At 42.9% G+C, this 16,231-nt stretch overlaps 1 protein-coding gene across 1 annotated transcript in view; it reads left to right on the top strand.

Moving 5' to 3' along the window:
* cacna1ha (calcium voltage-gated channel subunit alpha1 Ha) overlaps positions 1–16,231 on the top strand; it is a 77,254-nt gene that overhangs the window by 15,280 nt on the left and 45,743 nt on the right. The window contains exons 5-8 of the mRNA XM_088936836.1: positions 473–788; positions 3,847–3,939; positions 4,336–5,134; positions 9,060–9,454. Coding sequence (XP_088792962.1) covers positions 473–788; positions 3,847–3,939; positions 4,336–5,134; positions 9,060–9,454 — 1,603 coding nt within the window. The remainder of the gene's footprint in view (positions 1–472; positions 789–3,846; positions 3,940–4,335; positions 5,135–9,059; positions 9,455–16,231) is intronic.

Here is a 16,231-nt window from a genome sequence, read left to right as displayed (position 1 = left end):
GAAGCAGCAATTTCTGTTACCTGACAAATATAACCAGTCAATCTTGGCTGTTCTGTGAAATTGGTACATTCAGTAAGGCTGAAAGGGACAATTTGTCAGTTTTGATTGCTCAAAAGTGCCTTTCATATTGAATTATACAGTATATACACAAAAGCAGTTTTATGAAACATTAATGTTCATGTTGATTGGGTTGTTCGGTGAAAAAGAGGGTTTCTGTATTTAAAAAAAATCATGAGTCTGATTAAGTGCCTCTGATGGCTTCATTCCCATAACTTTGGAAGCACAAATCCATCACACTGCGTTGATTCAGTCTTGCATCTGGAAAATTAAAAGCCGTCATTGCATCTCCTCCAGTTGGCTTCAACGACCCTTGCCTTTGCAAACAGTCCTCTTATGTTCTTTCCAGACCGGAGAAGTCTTTCCAATGCAGACTTCCAAGTGACGCCAGCATATGTGCGTGTCTCTTCTGCAGGGTTTACAACCTGTCTTTCCTGAGCTCCTATTACAAACACGAGGAAGGAGAGGACAGCCCCTTCATCTGCTCCTCCAACAGAGACAACGGTATGCTGAGGTGTCACGATGTCCCACGCCTGAAGGAGAATGGAGTGGAATGCTTCCTCAGCATGGACAACTACAGCCATTCTCCCTACGGCCTTGACACGGCCAACAAGAACGGCTGTGTGAACTGGAACCAATATTATAACGTATGCAAGACGGGAGAGCTGAACCCGCACAAAGGGGCTATTAATTTTGATAATATTGGATATGCCTGGATTGCCATTTTTCAGGTGGGTCTTCTTCTTAACTGGCCTGATATGCAGCAGCAGGGTTGACTAGAGGGTGATCTTCTGCTTGTGTAAAACAGGAAGACTTGTGTAAAATTCTTCCTGACCCAGATGGGCTGGTTAATAAGATATTGAGAGTGTTTGTGCTGGTCGGGGGCAGCTAGATTTACAGCCTTTTGGCGGAGATGTCCTTGGCAGAAGAAATTTGCAGCAGACTGTAGTCATTCTTGCTTCTTCTGTGTTTCCTTCGTTTCATCTTCTCCTTTTCATCCAGTCCACAAATGTTATTGTGTTCAAGCTGCCCAGCCTGCAGCCTCCACTTCAGTGAGCCTCTTCCCTAGCACAAGAGGGAGATGAACACACATGGGCTTCCCTTTTAATAAGTCCTTGAGCTCCCCAGCATCTTTCACACTGTCAGCCCCACCAGTGTCTACAGCAGAATTGTAATTCAGCTAGTCCAAATCTAGGCAGGTGCTAGTTCCCAATCAGCTGGCAAATAGAAAGGGCTGCAAGTGTTTCAAGCTGAGGGTACACAGGCCAACTCAACCCCGCCAACTGTGACAGTGCTCAAACAGTCTTCTACTTCTGCCACCAGGGGGAGTCAGCTAACACTGTTTAATAGCATGACATGAATCAGCAATGTCTAGACAATTTGGCTCAACCAGCACTTGAGGAACTCCAAGACCCTTTACTGTTATCAGCTGAGCTAACCTCACCATCAGTAAAGACCACATGTCTGTGCTAGTCCTGAAACTGTATCAGATGCTCAGACAATTTGCATCTGCTCCCAAGTGTGCTATAGAGCTTAGGTTCATGAGCTATGAGATGGAAGGCATTTGAAATGAATAAGTTTATCATTTCTTGCCCTTTTTCAGTTCATTTGTGCAAGATTACGTCTGAGTCACCACAGACGAAGCCTTCCCCTGTCACAGTTCAAAATCATTTAATATGTACGGCCATACTTCAGGCACAGGCCTGAGGCAGGCTTCGCGTTAAAGGGCAGTGGATTGAATAAGCAATGAGGCTGAATTACCCTCTCACTAAATTAGTTCATGCTCCTCCGAGGTCACAGTTATCAGCATAATGGTGTGGGGAAGCCCAGCGTCATCTCCTTGTGTCTCAAGGATTAATGACAGGGAAGCAGCATCCAGTAATGCCTCCTCTGTGGCAGCAGCAGTCCCTCCAAGAGGAAGACTGGAGTCAGGTTGCTTGGTTTTTTTATTAACGGTAGTGCGATCGAAGTGAAGTGTAGCCCTGCATTGAACTGAGGCTTTCCCCACTGCAAGTGACAGCAGGCTGAGGCAATCTCTGGTAACACCTGGACCACAACCTGCCTTCCGCTCATTTGCAAATACAAACTTAAGCCCCCTGAAATAATACTCTCCACTCCCTCTAATGTCTTATGTACCTCCTAACAGATACACTCCTACCGCAAAACAGAAATCTCCTACTGTTTTCTCATGTTAGGGCAAAATGTTTCCATTTTATTCGGTAATTATAAATGCACCGATGAAATGAGAAGTGATATAGATGGGGCAATTGGAGATAACTAAGTGGAATAGCGAGATGTCTTCACGTTCATCAGATTGGAGGGCTTTTAGATTAGGTTAAGGCAATCCTGATTGAACTGATGACATCATCTGAAGAAGCACTTAACTGTGTTCCACCACAGAGCTCCCCCATTGATTTTTCAATCCGGCATGTATTCCAGCAATGAGCAATGAAAAACAAAACCAAGAAACAGCAAAGTCTTCTATATTAGACTGAAGGACAATGCACTCTAATATCGATTTTAAACCACAGTACTTTTTGGTGATGATATTTCATAACATACAATTTAGAGTAGAAACTGCAAAAATATTTCAATCAGACTAATGCATTTCAGACATTAAAACTACAATAGCAAGTGTACTAACCTGCTGCAGTGTTCTGCCTCTATTAACCTCAATCTTTGAACTGCAGCAGTTAGAGGAAATGGTTGTAAGGCACTGTATTCATCTGGGGTGATGGGACAGTGTTTGAGAGGGTGTTTGGAGCTCACGAGACAGTGATTTAGGGAACCTATCAGTGTGACGGATTATGAGATGAGTGTGTCACAGTATCCCCAGCCTGATGAATGCTCAGGAGGAAATGAGGGTGTGTCGCGGACATACAGTAGCTGCCAGTCATTGTAATTGAATCTTCCAGCCACTACTCGGAAATAGTCCAGACACTACATAAGCCCTGCTGTGAAATCAATCATATTTTCCCTATGATAAAGAAGGGAATATGTTTCCTTTCCAATTACATCTAATAAATGAATATGGTGTTTCAGTATCAGACAAAATCATATGGAACAAATATCGTAATGAAATCAAATGCAGTATGAATGCATCGTGTGGTGTCTGAGTGCATTTAATGGTTCAGTGCCCAGGATTTAAGAAAAAAGGAAATTAAGAGTCATGCAGAAAACACTTGTGCTGAGATGAAAAGATTTTGGTGTGAGGGACAGCTTATCCATCCTCCTTGGGATACAAAACTGAACATTCGACAGCACTCCAAACGATGTTTTGAAATTCATAAATAGGGAAGCTGCTGAAACGCTTGAGTCAGACTCTTAAGTTTCTCCTTTTATATTTGCTGTTCCTGTAAACATTGAAACTGCATAAAAGAGCCCTTATGGTTTTCTTATGAGCAAAGTTCTTCGGATGAATGTGGATGTGATGGCGGAGATTCCAGCTGTCTGGGACACAGAGAGAGACAGCTTTTCTGATTGCAGCTGCTGGCAGAAATATTCTCGATTATGAATCACCTATGTTCTTCAGAGCTGTTGGCATTTGTGTTAAAGTGTAGCCTTTGCTTTCAATGGAAATAGTTTTTCTTGCTTGCTTATGTTTTGTTTTTAAACTGATAGGTCTCTTATTTTGAAACCCTCAATTTGCATGTTGGCTGAATTTCGGGAGGTGGCAGCGACAAACAGTGTTATTCACTCTAGCGAAGACTTGCTGACAGCTGGATTCTGGATCTCCAACTCTGTCTGCTCATCTAGTCTTCTTACTGTAAATTTGTTTTTCTTTTACAGGTGATAACATTGGAAGGATGGGTGGACATCATGTATTATGTTATGGATGCACATTCCTTTTACAATTTTATATATTTTATACTGCTTATCATAGTAAGTATGGCTTCATTTTTCAAAAAAAGGGTGCCAACCTGGGCTTGCATATATAAAAGACTTTATTAGATGCGAGTTAAACCCTTTGCCGTTAAATGAACAACAACAGAGTGTATATATTATATGATCTTTAAATCATGATCTACCTTATAATTTAGAAGATGAAATCCCCATGTTTGTAAAGCCTAAAAATCAGACCAACAGTGAAAAGTCATGCAGAGGGACAAACAAGACTATTATTCATAATCTTACATCCGTTTTCACATATCCTAAACTTAACTTTTAGAAGTATAGCCTCCGCATGGCCAAGCATTGTGGCCACCATAAGTGTATTGAGATGCCAATGGCTTTTTGCTTGTGTTCTTTTTTAAAAAAATGCTGTTTCTGATTCCCCAGGTGGGCTCCTTCTTCATGATTAACTTGTGCCTGGTTGTGATCGCAACCCAGTTCTCGGAGACGAAGCAGCGGGAGAACCAGCTGATGCAGGAGCAGCGCGCCCGCTACCTGTCGAACGACAGCACCCTGGCCAGCTTCTCCGAGCCGGGCAGCTGCTACGAGGAGCTGCTCAAGTACATCAGCCACCTGTACCGCAAGGTGAAGCGCCGGGCGGCCCGGCTCTACGCCAGCTGGCAGAACAAGAGGCGGAAGAAAGTCAACCCCAACAGCTGCGGGGGGGGCGGCGGCCCCAGCCGGCGGAGGCGCAACAGGCGCCGGATCCGCTCCATTCACCACCTGGTCCACCACCACCATCACCACCACCACCACCACTACCACATCAGCAACGGCAGCCCCCGCGGGGCCCGGGCTCCCTCCGAGATCTGCGACGTCCTGGAGATGAAGACCGTGGGGCCGGGGGCCCAGCTCATGCTTCCTCCGGCCTCGCCCGCCCTGCAGAGCCCCTCGGCGGGCACAGAGTCGGTCCACAGCATCTACCACGCAGACTGCCACTTTCAAGGGCCGCAGGCCAGGCGGAAGTCTTCCAGCGTGGCGGGCAACGTCCGGCTGGTGGGCGGGCTGAACGGGGGCAAAAACTACCCCACCATCGTCCCTTCCACGGCCTGCAGCCGGGCCAGCACCACGCCAAAACTCAAGGGCAAGAGAAATGGCAGCAACCCTGTGGGCCTGAACAAGGGGTCAGGCAACCTCAGCATCCCAGACCCCTACGGCAGGCTGCACCAGCTTGTCGGGGAGCACGGTAAGAGCTACAGTACTTCCCTGCACTGTATCGCCGGCTCAAAGGCTGCCTCTCTGGGCCAGTCAGCCCCGCTGTAAATATATGGAACGAATGCAGATTAATTCCATGCTCAATAGCCTGGGCCGGCTGAGCCTTCTTTGGGTGCGAGCTGAGCTGCAGGACCGACAGCTGAAATTGTGTTTCTTCTTATTGGGAAAGAATTAAAGGGGGACCCACAAGGGCTTTTTTTGTATTTCGGGGGTTAGAACGAATTTCGGCATCGAGGAGTGCATTTCAAACCACAGCGAAAGTAATACGTGCACAGTCAACGTGTAAAACCTCCCAGTGTACCTTACAAAATAGAATTTCCAGGTATGCGCGGCGCCACGTTGCTGTCACTGTCTGCAATTCAGAATCTGGTGGCATGTAGTGGCCCCATTAAATTGTAAACAAGCAGGCTTGTGAAAACATTTCTTTTAATCCAAATTAAAAGAATAATTAGAATAATACTTACTTGTTAACTGCATGCAGATCATGTTGGAACATTTCTGTGGTGAAATGTGTGCTGCACAACCTGTACTTATTCGCTCGTACATCATTCTACATTAGTCATTACAGGGACTAGTGAGCAGGAAGGGCTGCTTCACGTTGCAATTCGTGTGAACTCTTGGCAACATGGCGACCTACAGTACTTTCACAAAGTTTATGATTTTGTGCTTAATTTGGAATTTGTAGAATTTTGCAATACCATCAATTTATTTTGTTACTGAGATTCAATAACCGGTCTGGGTCTGCAGTTCCACTTTCACCTCTACTTGTTCCCTTGCAGTCAACGCACAGTGACTCACTGGAACAAGTTTAAATAAAGTAATGAAACAAGTGCAAAAGTACCTTTCCAATAATGCCCCTTTTTATTGAAGTATAAATGATGGATTTGCATTTTTTGCAAAGTATCTAAAAATACTTTTAGAACTTGAATACTCAGTCTGAACAGAAAGACGTTATATGTCAGCAAAGACTGCAAGCAATATTTCAATATATAAAATATATAAATTATTAAAAATATATATTGATTGCATAAATGATCACCCCCTTTCATTATGGCAAACCTAAATTGGCTCAGGTGCACAAAGTGATTTTGACAAATAACACAGCTGAGTGGCCTCTGTGCGGAATAATAGTGGTTCACATTCTGTGTAAGAGAATAAATTTCAAGCAAAGATTATACAATGAAGACTAAGCAGCTTTCAAAACAACTCAAGGATACATTTTGTAGAACAGAATGGTACCCTATAATAAAATTCAAAGACCTTGAGCATGATTATTATTAAGAAGTCCCTTCACCTGGGCAAGGAATAAACTAAGTAGAGAAATCACCATGAGATCAACAGCCTTGAAAGAGCTTCTGAGTTCTGGCTGGGATGGAAGAATATATCCATGAGCAAACAAAATCCCAATCGCTCCACAAAGCTGAGGAAAGCTATTACTGAGAAAATCCATCTCCAATCCCACATGGGGTTTGCAACAGAGCATTAAGTGATATTGCAAATGTGACAAGATTGAAAGAGTATGGTCTAAATGCAATGAGTTATGCCTGGTGCAAACCCAGTGCTTCACCCATTGAGCACCATCCCTACTGTCAAACATGGTTGTGACAGCACTATGTTAATGGGCTGCTTCTAATTAGCAGAGACTGGGAAGCTTGTCAAAACTGAGTGGTAAATGAATGGACCAAAGTACAGACAGAAAATCCTGCTTCACTCTGCAACAGAATTAAAAATTGGGGTAAGAAATTCACTTTTCAGCATGCCAGTGACCCAGAGCACACGTCTAAAATACAGTGGCTGTACAAGAAAAGTGTGAATGTCCAGGAATAGAAAAAGTCATAGTTGTGATGGAAACCCAATAGAAAAAGTGTGACTTGAAAATTATTGTCCATCTGTGATCCCCAACAAACATGACAGAGCTTGAGCAAGTCTTGCAGGTAAGAATCGATAAAAATTCCATCTTCCCAGTGTACAAATCTGATTGAGACTCATTCAAAAAGACTTGCTTGCTGCCAAAGGTTTTCCCACCAAATATTGACACATGGGGGTGCTTGCTTATGCAATCGATATTTTTCTTCTCAGTTTTTGCTGACATTTCATTATTTTTTCCCCCATAAAGGTGTTGAGATTGAGCATTTAGGTTCTGGAAAATATTCACTTAAAAAATGGTATACACATATATCAAATAGGATATCACTCAGAGGGGATGAATGTTCTTACAAGGCACGGCGTATCCCTACACGAACCAAGACACACAAGGCTCCATTCTGAAAAATGTCAGAATTGAAGACCCTTCTAATCATGTCCAGAGCTGGATCTACACTGGTCTGAATTAAATTCCAGTTATTTCTGCTTCTCTAGGCTCCTATACGGATTGTTTTCTGTTTCCCTTGTTGAGTGACTCAAAGGTTAAACCAGTAAGATTTAGAATGAATAGAACATATGAGACTGTAGGCTTGGTTCCAAAAAGTGTTTGGTTGGGTACCACACAAAATATCATTTTTTAATTGAATGTGATTTAGAAGGACTCTTTACAGATGGAGACAGAACTGGCTGTACTTAACAATATGTAAAAGACTTGGATCAAATGAAGAAAAGGGGGTGACAGCCAACTCTCTAGATTGCTTTGGCTACCCAAGCATATTTAAAACTATGCAAAGACATTAACTTTATCAGTACAATCTAATGTTTATGTGATTTGTCTGTCACTTATAGGCTTGACGTTTATCAAAGAACTGTGTATCTGGCAAAATTATGCAAATGTACTGTATAATATAAGGTATATTACTCTTTGAAAGGGCTTCAAAACCATGAAAGAAATTTAAAAACATGAAGTCAAGCACCATACTGTATTTCAAGCTTTGTCTTACTTGGAGTAATGCAGTAAAAGAAAACTTGAGTAAAGATAATTTTACAGCTATTCTCGCCGTCAGGTGTCTCTCATAAAAATCTGTTACAGTTTTGTTTCCTGATTAAATAACGTTAAAATAAATGCTTAGGCTCATAAAACCCAGAGCCCGTGTTCTGCTGCTGTCATTTCTGAAGCAGAGGCAAAGACTGAGAGCGTTGCTCTTTCCCATATGCAGTCCGCGGTAACGGTGGAGTGTTGCTAATGTTTGAATCGCCTCGACTTCAAATCATTACAAGATGCTAAACAAGGTCTTTGTTATATCACTCACTGCTTGGAAAGTAGATTATGAGGGAGAAAGCGCAGTGTTACACAAATTGACTCGCCGTGGCTTGGGCGTGAAATCAAATATAATAAGTGGAGAGGCGCAACAATCACGTCAACAGCAATGATGCAGTCTGCTTTATTGATTCCCCCGTCTTCAGAAGGCAGGCCTTGGAAAAGAACCAGCAAGGGATGGAGGGGATGGGAGTGAGGCCTCTCCTGACCTTCTCCGTAAACTGGTGTGAGACGTATTTAGGTTAACATATTCAGTATCTTGTATGTGGTGGTGAAGTTTTGTTTATTCTCTGACCCAGGGAAAAGTGTGTGGTGTGGGACGGTTGAAGAGAGAACGAAGGCGCGCTCCGTGTCCGTTATTTCTTTTCTTCTTCTTTTTTTTGTTTACACTGCTGCCACCAAATGCATGTAAAGTCCTGGGTTCGGTTTAGGGCTTTAGGCATTCATATGAAGGAAAACAAAGCTTCCACTGGCGGATTATCAAACTTTATCGATAAAAAGAACTGGCAGACCAAAAAAAAAAGAAGAAAAAGAATAACGGACACAGAGCGAGCCTTCGTTGTCTCCTCAACCGTCCCATCCCACACACTTTTCCCTGGGTCAGTGAATAAACAAAACTTCACTCGCGCTACACAGATTACCACATACAAGATACTGAATAGGTTAACCCAAATATGTCTCACATTGGTGCCGTTTCTCCCGTGTTTTTCAGGGGTGTGTCGGGGATCGAGCCGGCTCTCAGGCCTCAGCATTCCCTTCCCTGTGTCCGGTACCGTGCCCAGCCAGCTGTCCTGTGAGATGGCGAAGTGCCCGTACTGCGCCAGGGTCCTGGAGAACCCCGAGCTGGAGCCCAGCGACTCCGAGAGCGGAGAGTCGGACTCTGACATGGTTTACGAGTTCACACAGGACCTACGGCACGGCGCGGACCACCTGGGCTGCCGCGCGCACAGGCAGCGCAGACCGAAGGAGAAAAACCGCATCAGGCGGTGCTGGGATGCGTTCTGCGATCGACTCAGACGGATAGTGGAGAGCAAATATTTTAACCGGGGGATTATGATCGCCATCCTGATCAACACGTTGAGCATGGGCATTGAGTACCATGAACAGGTAAGAAGAACGTTGTTGTCCTTCTGTTTATGCGGCTTGGCTTTCACTGTGCAAACACAGGGCAGCTGGCATGCCAGCATTTTCTTAAAACCTGATTTGGATAGCCTGAATCCAAATCAAGTGTCAGCAATGGTGGTATTACAGTGTTTTAATGCCAGGTCTCCGCAGTCTCTTGCCAAGCTGGAAGGTGTGAAGTTGCAACAGATTGCCCCCAGACGGTTAAGACGCAGAGAGAGTACTGATGCAAATCTGAGAGAGTGTCTAGAGAAAGGAACGCTCCATTTTCACATTGTGACAATGTGATCGAAAATGAGATGCAAAACACGCCGTGCAGTAATTCTTTAAATGAGGTTGATGTTAAATAATAATAATTTAATTTGCAAGTTATCATTCTGAGAAGGAACTCTGCCTGTGGCAGAGCCTGGAGGGTTTTTCCATGGTTCTTTACAGATTCAGCCAGTGCGACATATCTCTCTGCCGAAAGTGTCTAAACATTTGATTCGAGTCCTTTTGCGCATGCATACTTTTTTTTTAGCACCCCTCATTTGCTAATAATTTAATTTAGCCGCCTGCTGCAGTCTTTGATGAGAGAGAGATACTGTACAAGAGACGTTATTTTTTCCTGTTTGATAGAAGTGATAATCTCTTTCTTGTAGGACATTGCCTTATAGGGACAACACAGTTCCAGTTACGCTGCCTCAGGCACATGTTGCTCCTTGTGACAGGGCCTCTTGAAAACTCTCCCTGTGTAACAGACCAGGAACAGAGTGAGAGATTAGCGAGTCTCAGTGTGCAAGTATTCGAGCAGATCGCATCCAAATGCAAGATTGCTCTCTGCTTTGTTTACTTTGAACAATGACGTGGAATAGTTTGGGAAGAAGTTACTTAAATCAGATATGGCCTGACAAATAATGAGTGCTGTTGCAGATCATCCCTTATCAAGTCAAGTGAGGAAGATCTGTGTGGATTTTTAGAAACAGTGCAGAAGATGTATTGGATCTGCCTTGGATTAAAGCATGTTTAATTGAGATTCAGTATGTTTACATGGTACAAGTATTTGGAATTTTAAGTACTCTGAGTATTGCAAGTTAGTATGCCACAAATATCCTATAGATAATGTTCATATTAAACAGAATATCCCTGTACAGTCTGCCTTCCGCTGTTACTCAGAGAGCTAGTACAACTGGCTTTGTAATTTCCTTTTGTTATTTTTGTACAGAGCTGGCATTCATTCATTATTGAACAATTAAAAACAATTCATTTTCTATTTTTCGTGTGACAGACAGTCTGCAGCTCCTTCACCTCGCCCCTGTTTTCAGAGCTTGGATTCGGGTAGCTGCATGTCTGTTTTTGGAGGAATCCCACCTCGTGTTTGGAGTGTGCCATTCACGAGGCTCCAACATCCTCTAGTATTCTGAAAGTGTGAGGAATTTCCCACCCACAATATTCTGAATAGCCTTGTATTCAACGCATGCCGTGCACATTTGTAATATCTGTCTGGTGTAGGAATAATAATAACCCCTTACACTTATATAGCACTTTTCTTGACACTCCACTCAATGCACTTTACAGGTAATGGGAACTCCCCACCTGGATGATGTGCCAGTACACTCACTACACATCAGCTATCAGTGGGGAGAACAGCAGTTAAATTAAGCCACTTCACACATTAGATGGGGATTATTAGGAGGCCATGACTGGTAAAGGATAGGGAAATTTGGGCAGGACATTTGGGTAAACCCCCTAATCTTTTTGAGAAACACCCAAGCGTTTTTAATGACTGCAGAGAGTCAGGACCTCAGTTTTACAGTACATCTCATCTGAAGGACAGTGCCTTTTTTACAGTATAGTGTCCCCATCACCATATTGGGGCATTAGGACCCACACAGACTGCAGGGTGAGCGACCTCTACTGGCTCCACTAACACCTCTTCCAGCAGTAACCTTCGTTTTTCCCAGGAGGTCCCCCATCCAGGTACTGACCGGGCTCACACCTGCTGAGCTTCAGTGGGCTGCCAGTGGTGAATTGCAGGGTCATCTAGCTGCTGGCTCCTAAAGCTGGAGGGACTGGAAATCAGACAGAGAATCATTCTGGGGGGCTGATAGTTGGTATGCGGATTAGGGGAGACCGTGTAACCTGGACTGGGTGAGTAAGGACGTGAAGCTCCTTTAGCTGTGAAGCAGGAGCTGAACTGTGCTGTCCTGCAGGAGGAAAGAGAGACAGCAGCTGTGGAGAAACACGGCACATAGGCAGGAGAGCTCTCTTAGCCCCGCTTCTGCGTGGACAGCTGCTGAACGTGACAAAGACCTAGAGCTCCATGGTGGTGATATGTCAGACTTCCTTCAGCGCGAAGTGGCCGATTTCCAGTAAAATCCGCACCTTACTGACATCTCAACGTCGTGGTTAGGAACATGTGAGCCTCCTTTTAGTAACAAGGGAAATTGCCTTCTGAGCCAGTGGGTTGTATTTTAATGTGACTGACCAGAGCTGCAACAGACCCAGCCTGAGCGCGTCTTCAGATACAGACGCTGTCATTTCTGGCAGTCTGGTAGAAAGGGCAGAATCCCTGCAGCTGTGGACTCCTCACTCTCGTCTCTTTGACACAATCCTTTGCTCCTGTTGCTGGGGTTTCTCCAACCGAGGGGGGGTTTTCCTGTTCTTTGAACAGCGCAGCCGGGACTGTTGCTCTGTGAATATTTGGGATGAATAATCCAGAAGGTATATTCCACAAGTCAGACACTTAAACCTCACAGCAAAACAAAATTGGTATATGGCTTGTATAATACTTATTTTTCCAGCTTAATCAGAATTTAATAACAGCTTGTATTGAAATTCCCTTCTCCTTACCTAGAATGAATTGTATATACTGTACTCTCATACGCACAATCCACAGGATAGGCCACAATATACTGTATCATACAGTGTATGTGTCCACGGCTGTGATAAAGTTTTATCTCTATCAAATATGTTGTACAGTATAGTCTTGCAATGCAGCTCACATCCTTGAATTTGCTATAATGGATGAATTATGTTTCATCCCTGTACAATACATTTCAATAAGATGCTTTTTTACTAATACATATTGAATTATCATAGGACTTATTTCTGTGCTTATCTATATACCATTTAGACAATTTCTTCCCTTAAAGTAATTTAATACTGGATCCTGTCAAAATATTCAGATCATGGCAGGTGAAAGCGGATTGTTCACGTAAAGTGTGTTTGACACACTGAACAATACATCCCAAATCAGCCACACTTTTAGAGAAGAATTTTATATATCAATTTGTAATCGCTAGTGGCTGTTTGAGTGCGAGGTATGTGCAGTCGATGTCATTGAGTGGGGCACCAACTTAAGGAAAGTTAACTCTTTTGATCAATGCAGGCATTGATACATACTGATGTATACAGACAGGGTGCATTGACTGAGCCCTGTCAAATCATGAGTAACTCTCTGTAAGGACACAGAAGGACCCCTGCATATGGAGGTACAGTATGACCTTCCCATGAGATTCAGGAAGGTCGGCAATAGCTGTGTTATCCAGTCATAATCAAGATTCCAGATCAGCAGCATCTAAAATGTTATGCCTGGTCCTGTGCTGTCACTGTTGATGCTGGGCTCTGTCAATCTCAGGGTCTTCAAACCCAGAAAGAACATTTGCAGTTTCAGCTTCCAGCAAGACCATTATTTTCTCTAAAGCCTATGCAGCAAAGACTGGTTATGTAACTGTTTAACTAAAGCCACCCTTTTTTAGAAGCAAATTGCCTCCCCAAAAACAATAATTAACACTGATTTCCTTTAAAATTCCCACACAAACATGTCGTCGTTTCAAATATCGATGGTTGTTAATACTTATGTAAATCAACATGCATTTGCAATTCAAATGAGGATGATTTCTTAATAAAGAAATGTGCTTAATTACCAAATGAAAATGCCAAAATTTATGCTAAATAGTGATTTTTTAATTACAACTGGCATTATCATTTGAAAATCTCCCCACAGCCCCTTAGAAATATTCACCATCCAAATGGTTTAAATTAAATAACCCATTAAATCCATTCTTTAAACGCTGTTGGTTGTTTCTTTTAAATTTTGCCCTAGCAGGGGTTTTTCCTGTTTCAAAAAATTGCAATTAACCTAACATTCTGAAGAATCTGTTGTATGGATTTTTGTTTTATGAATACAAACCTTCTTGGTCTCAAAGAAACGTGTTTTTTGAAAACTAGACCTTTGATTCCCTCTCATTATACACTCAATACATGAGTCATTTTGTGTTTCATTTCTGGGCTTACTTGGGCCCGATATAGTTAAATATATTACAAGTAGAATTGCTTATGGGAACTGACTGTGAGCTGGAGATGAAATGTTGGCTTGGAAATAAATTTAAAAAACTAAGCAATCATGCTGTGTGCTTTTCATTTTTGTTTTGATAGATACAATGAACTGGCTTTGATTGTAATAAAAAAACCTCTTGAGCTGTCTGGTGCTACTTATGTGAGTTAGAGTTTCTATCGTTTAAATCTTGAATCTTGGGTTCAGTTCCAGACTGGGGAGTCTCTGTGAAGAGTTGTAGAGTTTCCTCCCATTTAAGAGTCGGTGTTTTCCAGGTGCTGCAATTACTTCCCACCTTCCTAAACCATGCAGGCTTAATCAATTTGGGTCTCCAAACTGTCCCTGTCTACTTGTGTATGCATATGGACTAGTGTCCCACCCAGGGTGAAATTCCACTGTGTGTCCTGTGCTTCCAGGCGAGGCACCAGGTGATCTCTCCACAGGAAGGTGTGCCTTTCTGACAAGGGATGGATGACAATTAATTTATTAACCTTGATTAATTAATTAATTTATTAACCCCAGTGCCTTGAGATGCTTTTCAAGCTACACTGCACAGAGGATTTTGCGGTTGTTTCTCAGATGCAAGGAAATTGGGTGGCACGGTGGCACTGTGGATAGGATTTGCTGAATTACAGGGCTGGGCTCGATTCCCGTCCACGTAGAGTTTGTGCGTTCTCCCTGTGTTTGCGTGGGTTTCCTCCTGGTGCTCTGGTTTCCTTCCACAGCCCAAAGACATGCCGATGGGATAATTCTGTAACATTGGCCCTGGCGTGAGTGTGTGCGTGTTGGTGTCTGTGTGTCTCCCCCCAGTGCATCCAGTCCAGGGTGTACCCCGGTTTGTGCCTGTTGCTTTCTGGGATGGGCTCCGGCTCCCCCTGCGATCCTGTCCCGGTTTGATTAAAAAACTAGATGGATGTGTGAAAATTTCCCTTGTTTTTTTTCTTTCTTCGGTTGGCTGCAGTTTACCAAAAGATGTTATTGCATATGTGGAATTGTGTTCATGGTTAATCAGAAATTAATTAAAAATTAGCCCATCGCAATCCCAGTTTGATTCCTGGATAAATCTTGGTGTCCTGCTCTTCGCAGGTTTTAATCAACACCCCGCTGTCCTGAGCAGATGTAATATTCTCCAGATCCACCGGCACGACTACAGAACATGTTAACAAGAGGCAAAAGGAGCAAATTAAATTGCTTTTCTGTGAGGGACAACAGAATTCTGAAGTAATGGATTACTAATTCACATTAGTCCCTGTTGTATTGGATGTTTCTTGTTTTTATAATGTAGATCTGTGTTTTTTACTGTTCATTAAATGGTCAATGGAGCAGTATCTCATTACTTGTGACCTGGTGTGGTACCCCTGGAATAATAATGAAGATAGATAGATAAGAAGTAGTTGATTTTGCAGAACAGCTTAACTTCAAAACCCTTTGGAAGCAAACATTCCCCTCTTCCCCAAAACAGGAGATATTGTTTAAAAATGTTCTGTCTTGTCCTGAAGGTTCTATGTCTTTACCACATTGATCGGTAATTCTGGTTTCTCACCCCATTGATCAGTAATTCTGGTTTCTCCTCCATTACAGCACCAGACCAATTTTTCATGCAGTCAGCTTTGCTTACAGTGAACGTTGTAGCGCATCATTTGTCTCGTCACCTTTTCACCTGTGTTTTGTACTCCTGACTTGCTCAGAGGAATGAAAGAGGTCAGGCAGACGCTATATGTGCAGAAAACATAGTTCTGTGTTTCCGTATCTACTGTAGCCATTCAAGTTTTTGAAAAATATGCCTTTCCTTGTCCCTGGTCTGTATGCCAGAGAGACAGCCCAATGCAACAGGGCAGCTCTCGGGCAGGGTGAGAGCACGATCATTCAGAAGGAACAGCAGAGGCTCAAATTATTTTTGTACCTTCATTATGTAAAAGCTAATAATTAAATGAAGGTTGTTCACCTGCAGTACCTTTCCTATGGAAATGATTTTACCAGGCGTCTGACTGCTAAAGGGAAGGTCTGTTTCTTTTTCCATTTTCACTTTCTCCCACTTTATATACCTGTAGGCCATCTGGAAAAGGTAACTAGCAATTAGCTGCATGATACTTGCCTGTATATGAGTCCCCCTGACAGAGTTCTCCAATTTAAATCAATAAAATACATTATATCAACGTTAAACCAAAATCACCACATTTCCAATGTTCTGTACATGTTTCATCAGTTTATTTCACTGTGAAGACATAAACAATCCAACTAAACATTGACTTTAAATATCATGCTACCTTTGGGTTTTGGGTGGCTTCTGTTTTTTCATATATTCAGTAGGTATCTGTAAAAATAAACAATACACTCTCCATCCCTTTTTTTAGCAGAAAATAGAGGGCAGAAATTGCCTCTGTCCTGTTCTCACATTATGTTGGCGTATTTCCTGAAACCATCTATTCCAGGTTGCCTGTAGA

The sequence above is a fragment of the Atractosteus spatula genome, chromosome 18, assembly GCF_055471065.1.
Source record: "Atractosteus spatula isolate fAtrSpa1 chromosome 18, fAtrSpa1.hap1, whole genome shotgun sequence".
Lineage (NCBI taxonomy): Eukaryota > Metazoa > Chordata > Actinopteri > Semionotiformes > Lepisosteidae > Atractosteus > Atractosteus spatula.
The sequence above is the reverse complement of the archived record's forward strand: the minus strand, read 5'-3'. Positions and strand labels throughout refer to the sequence as shown.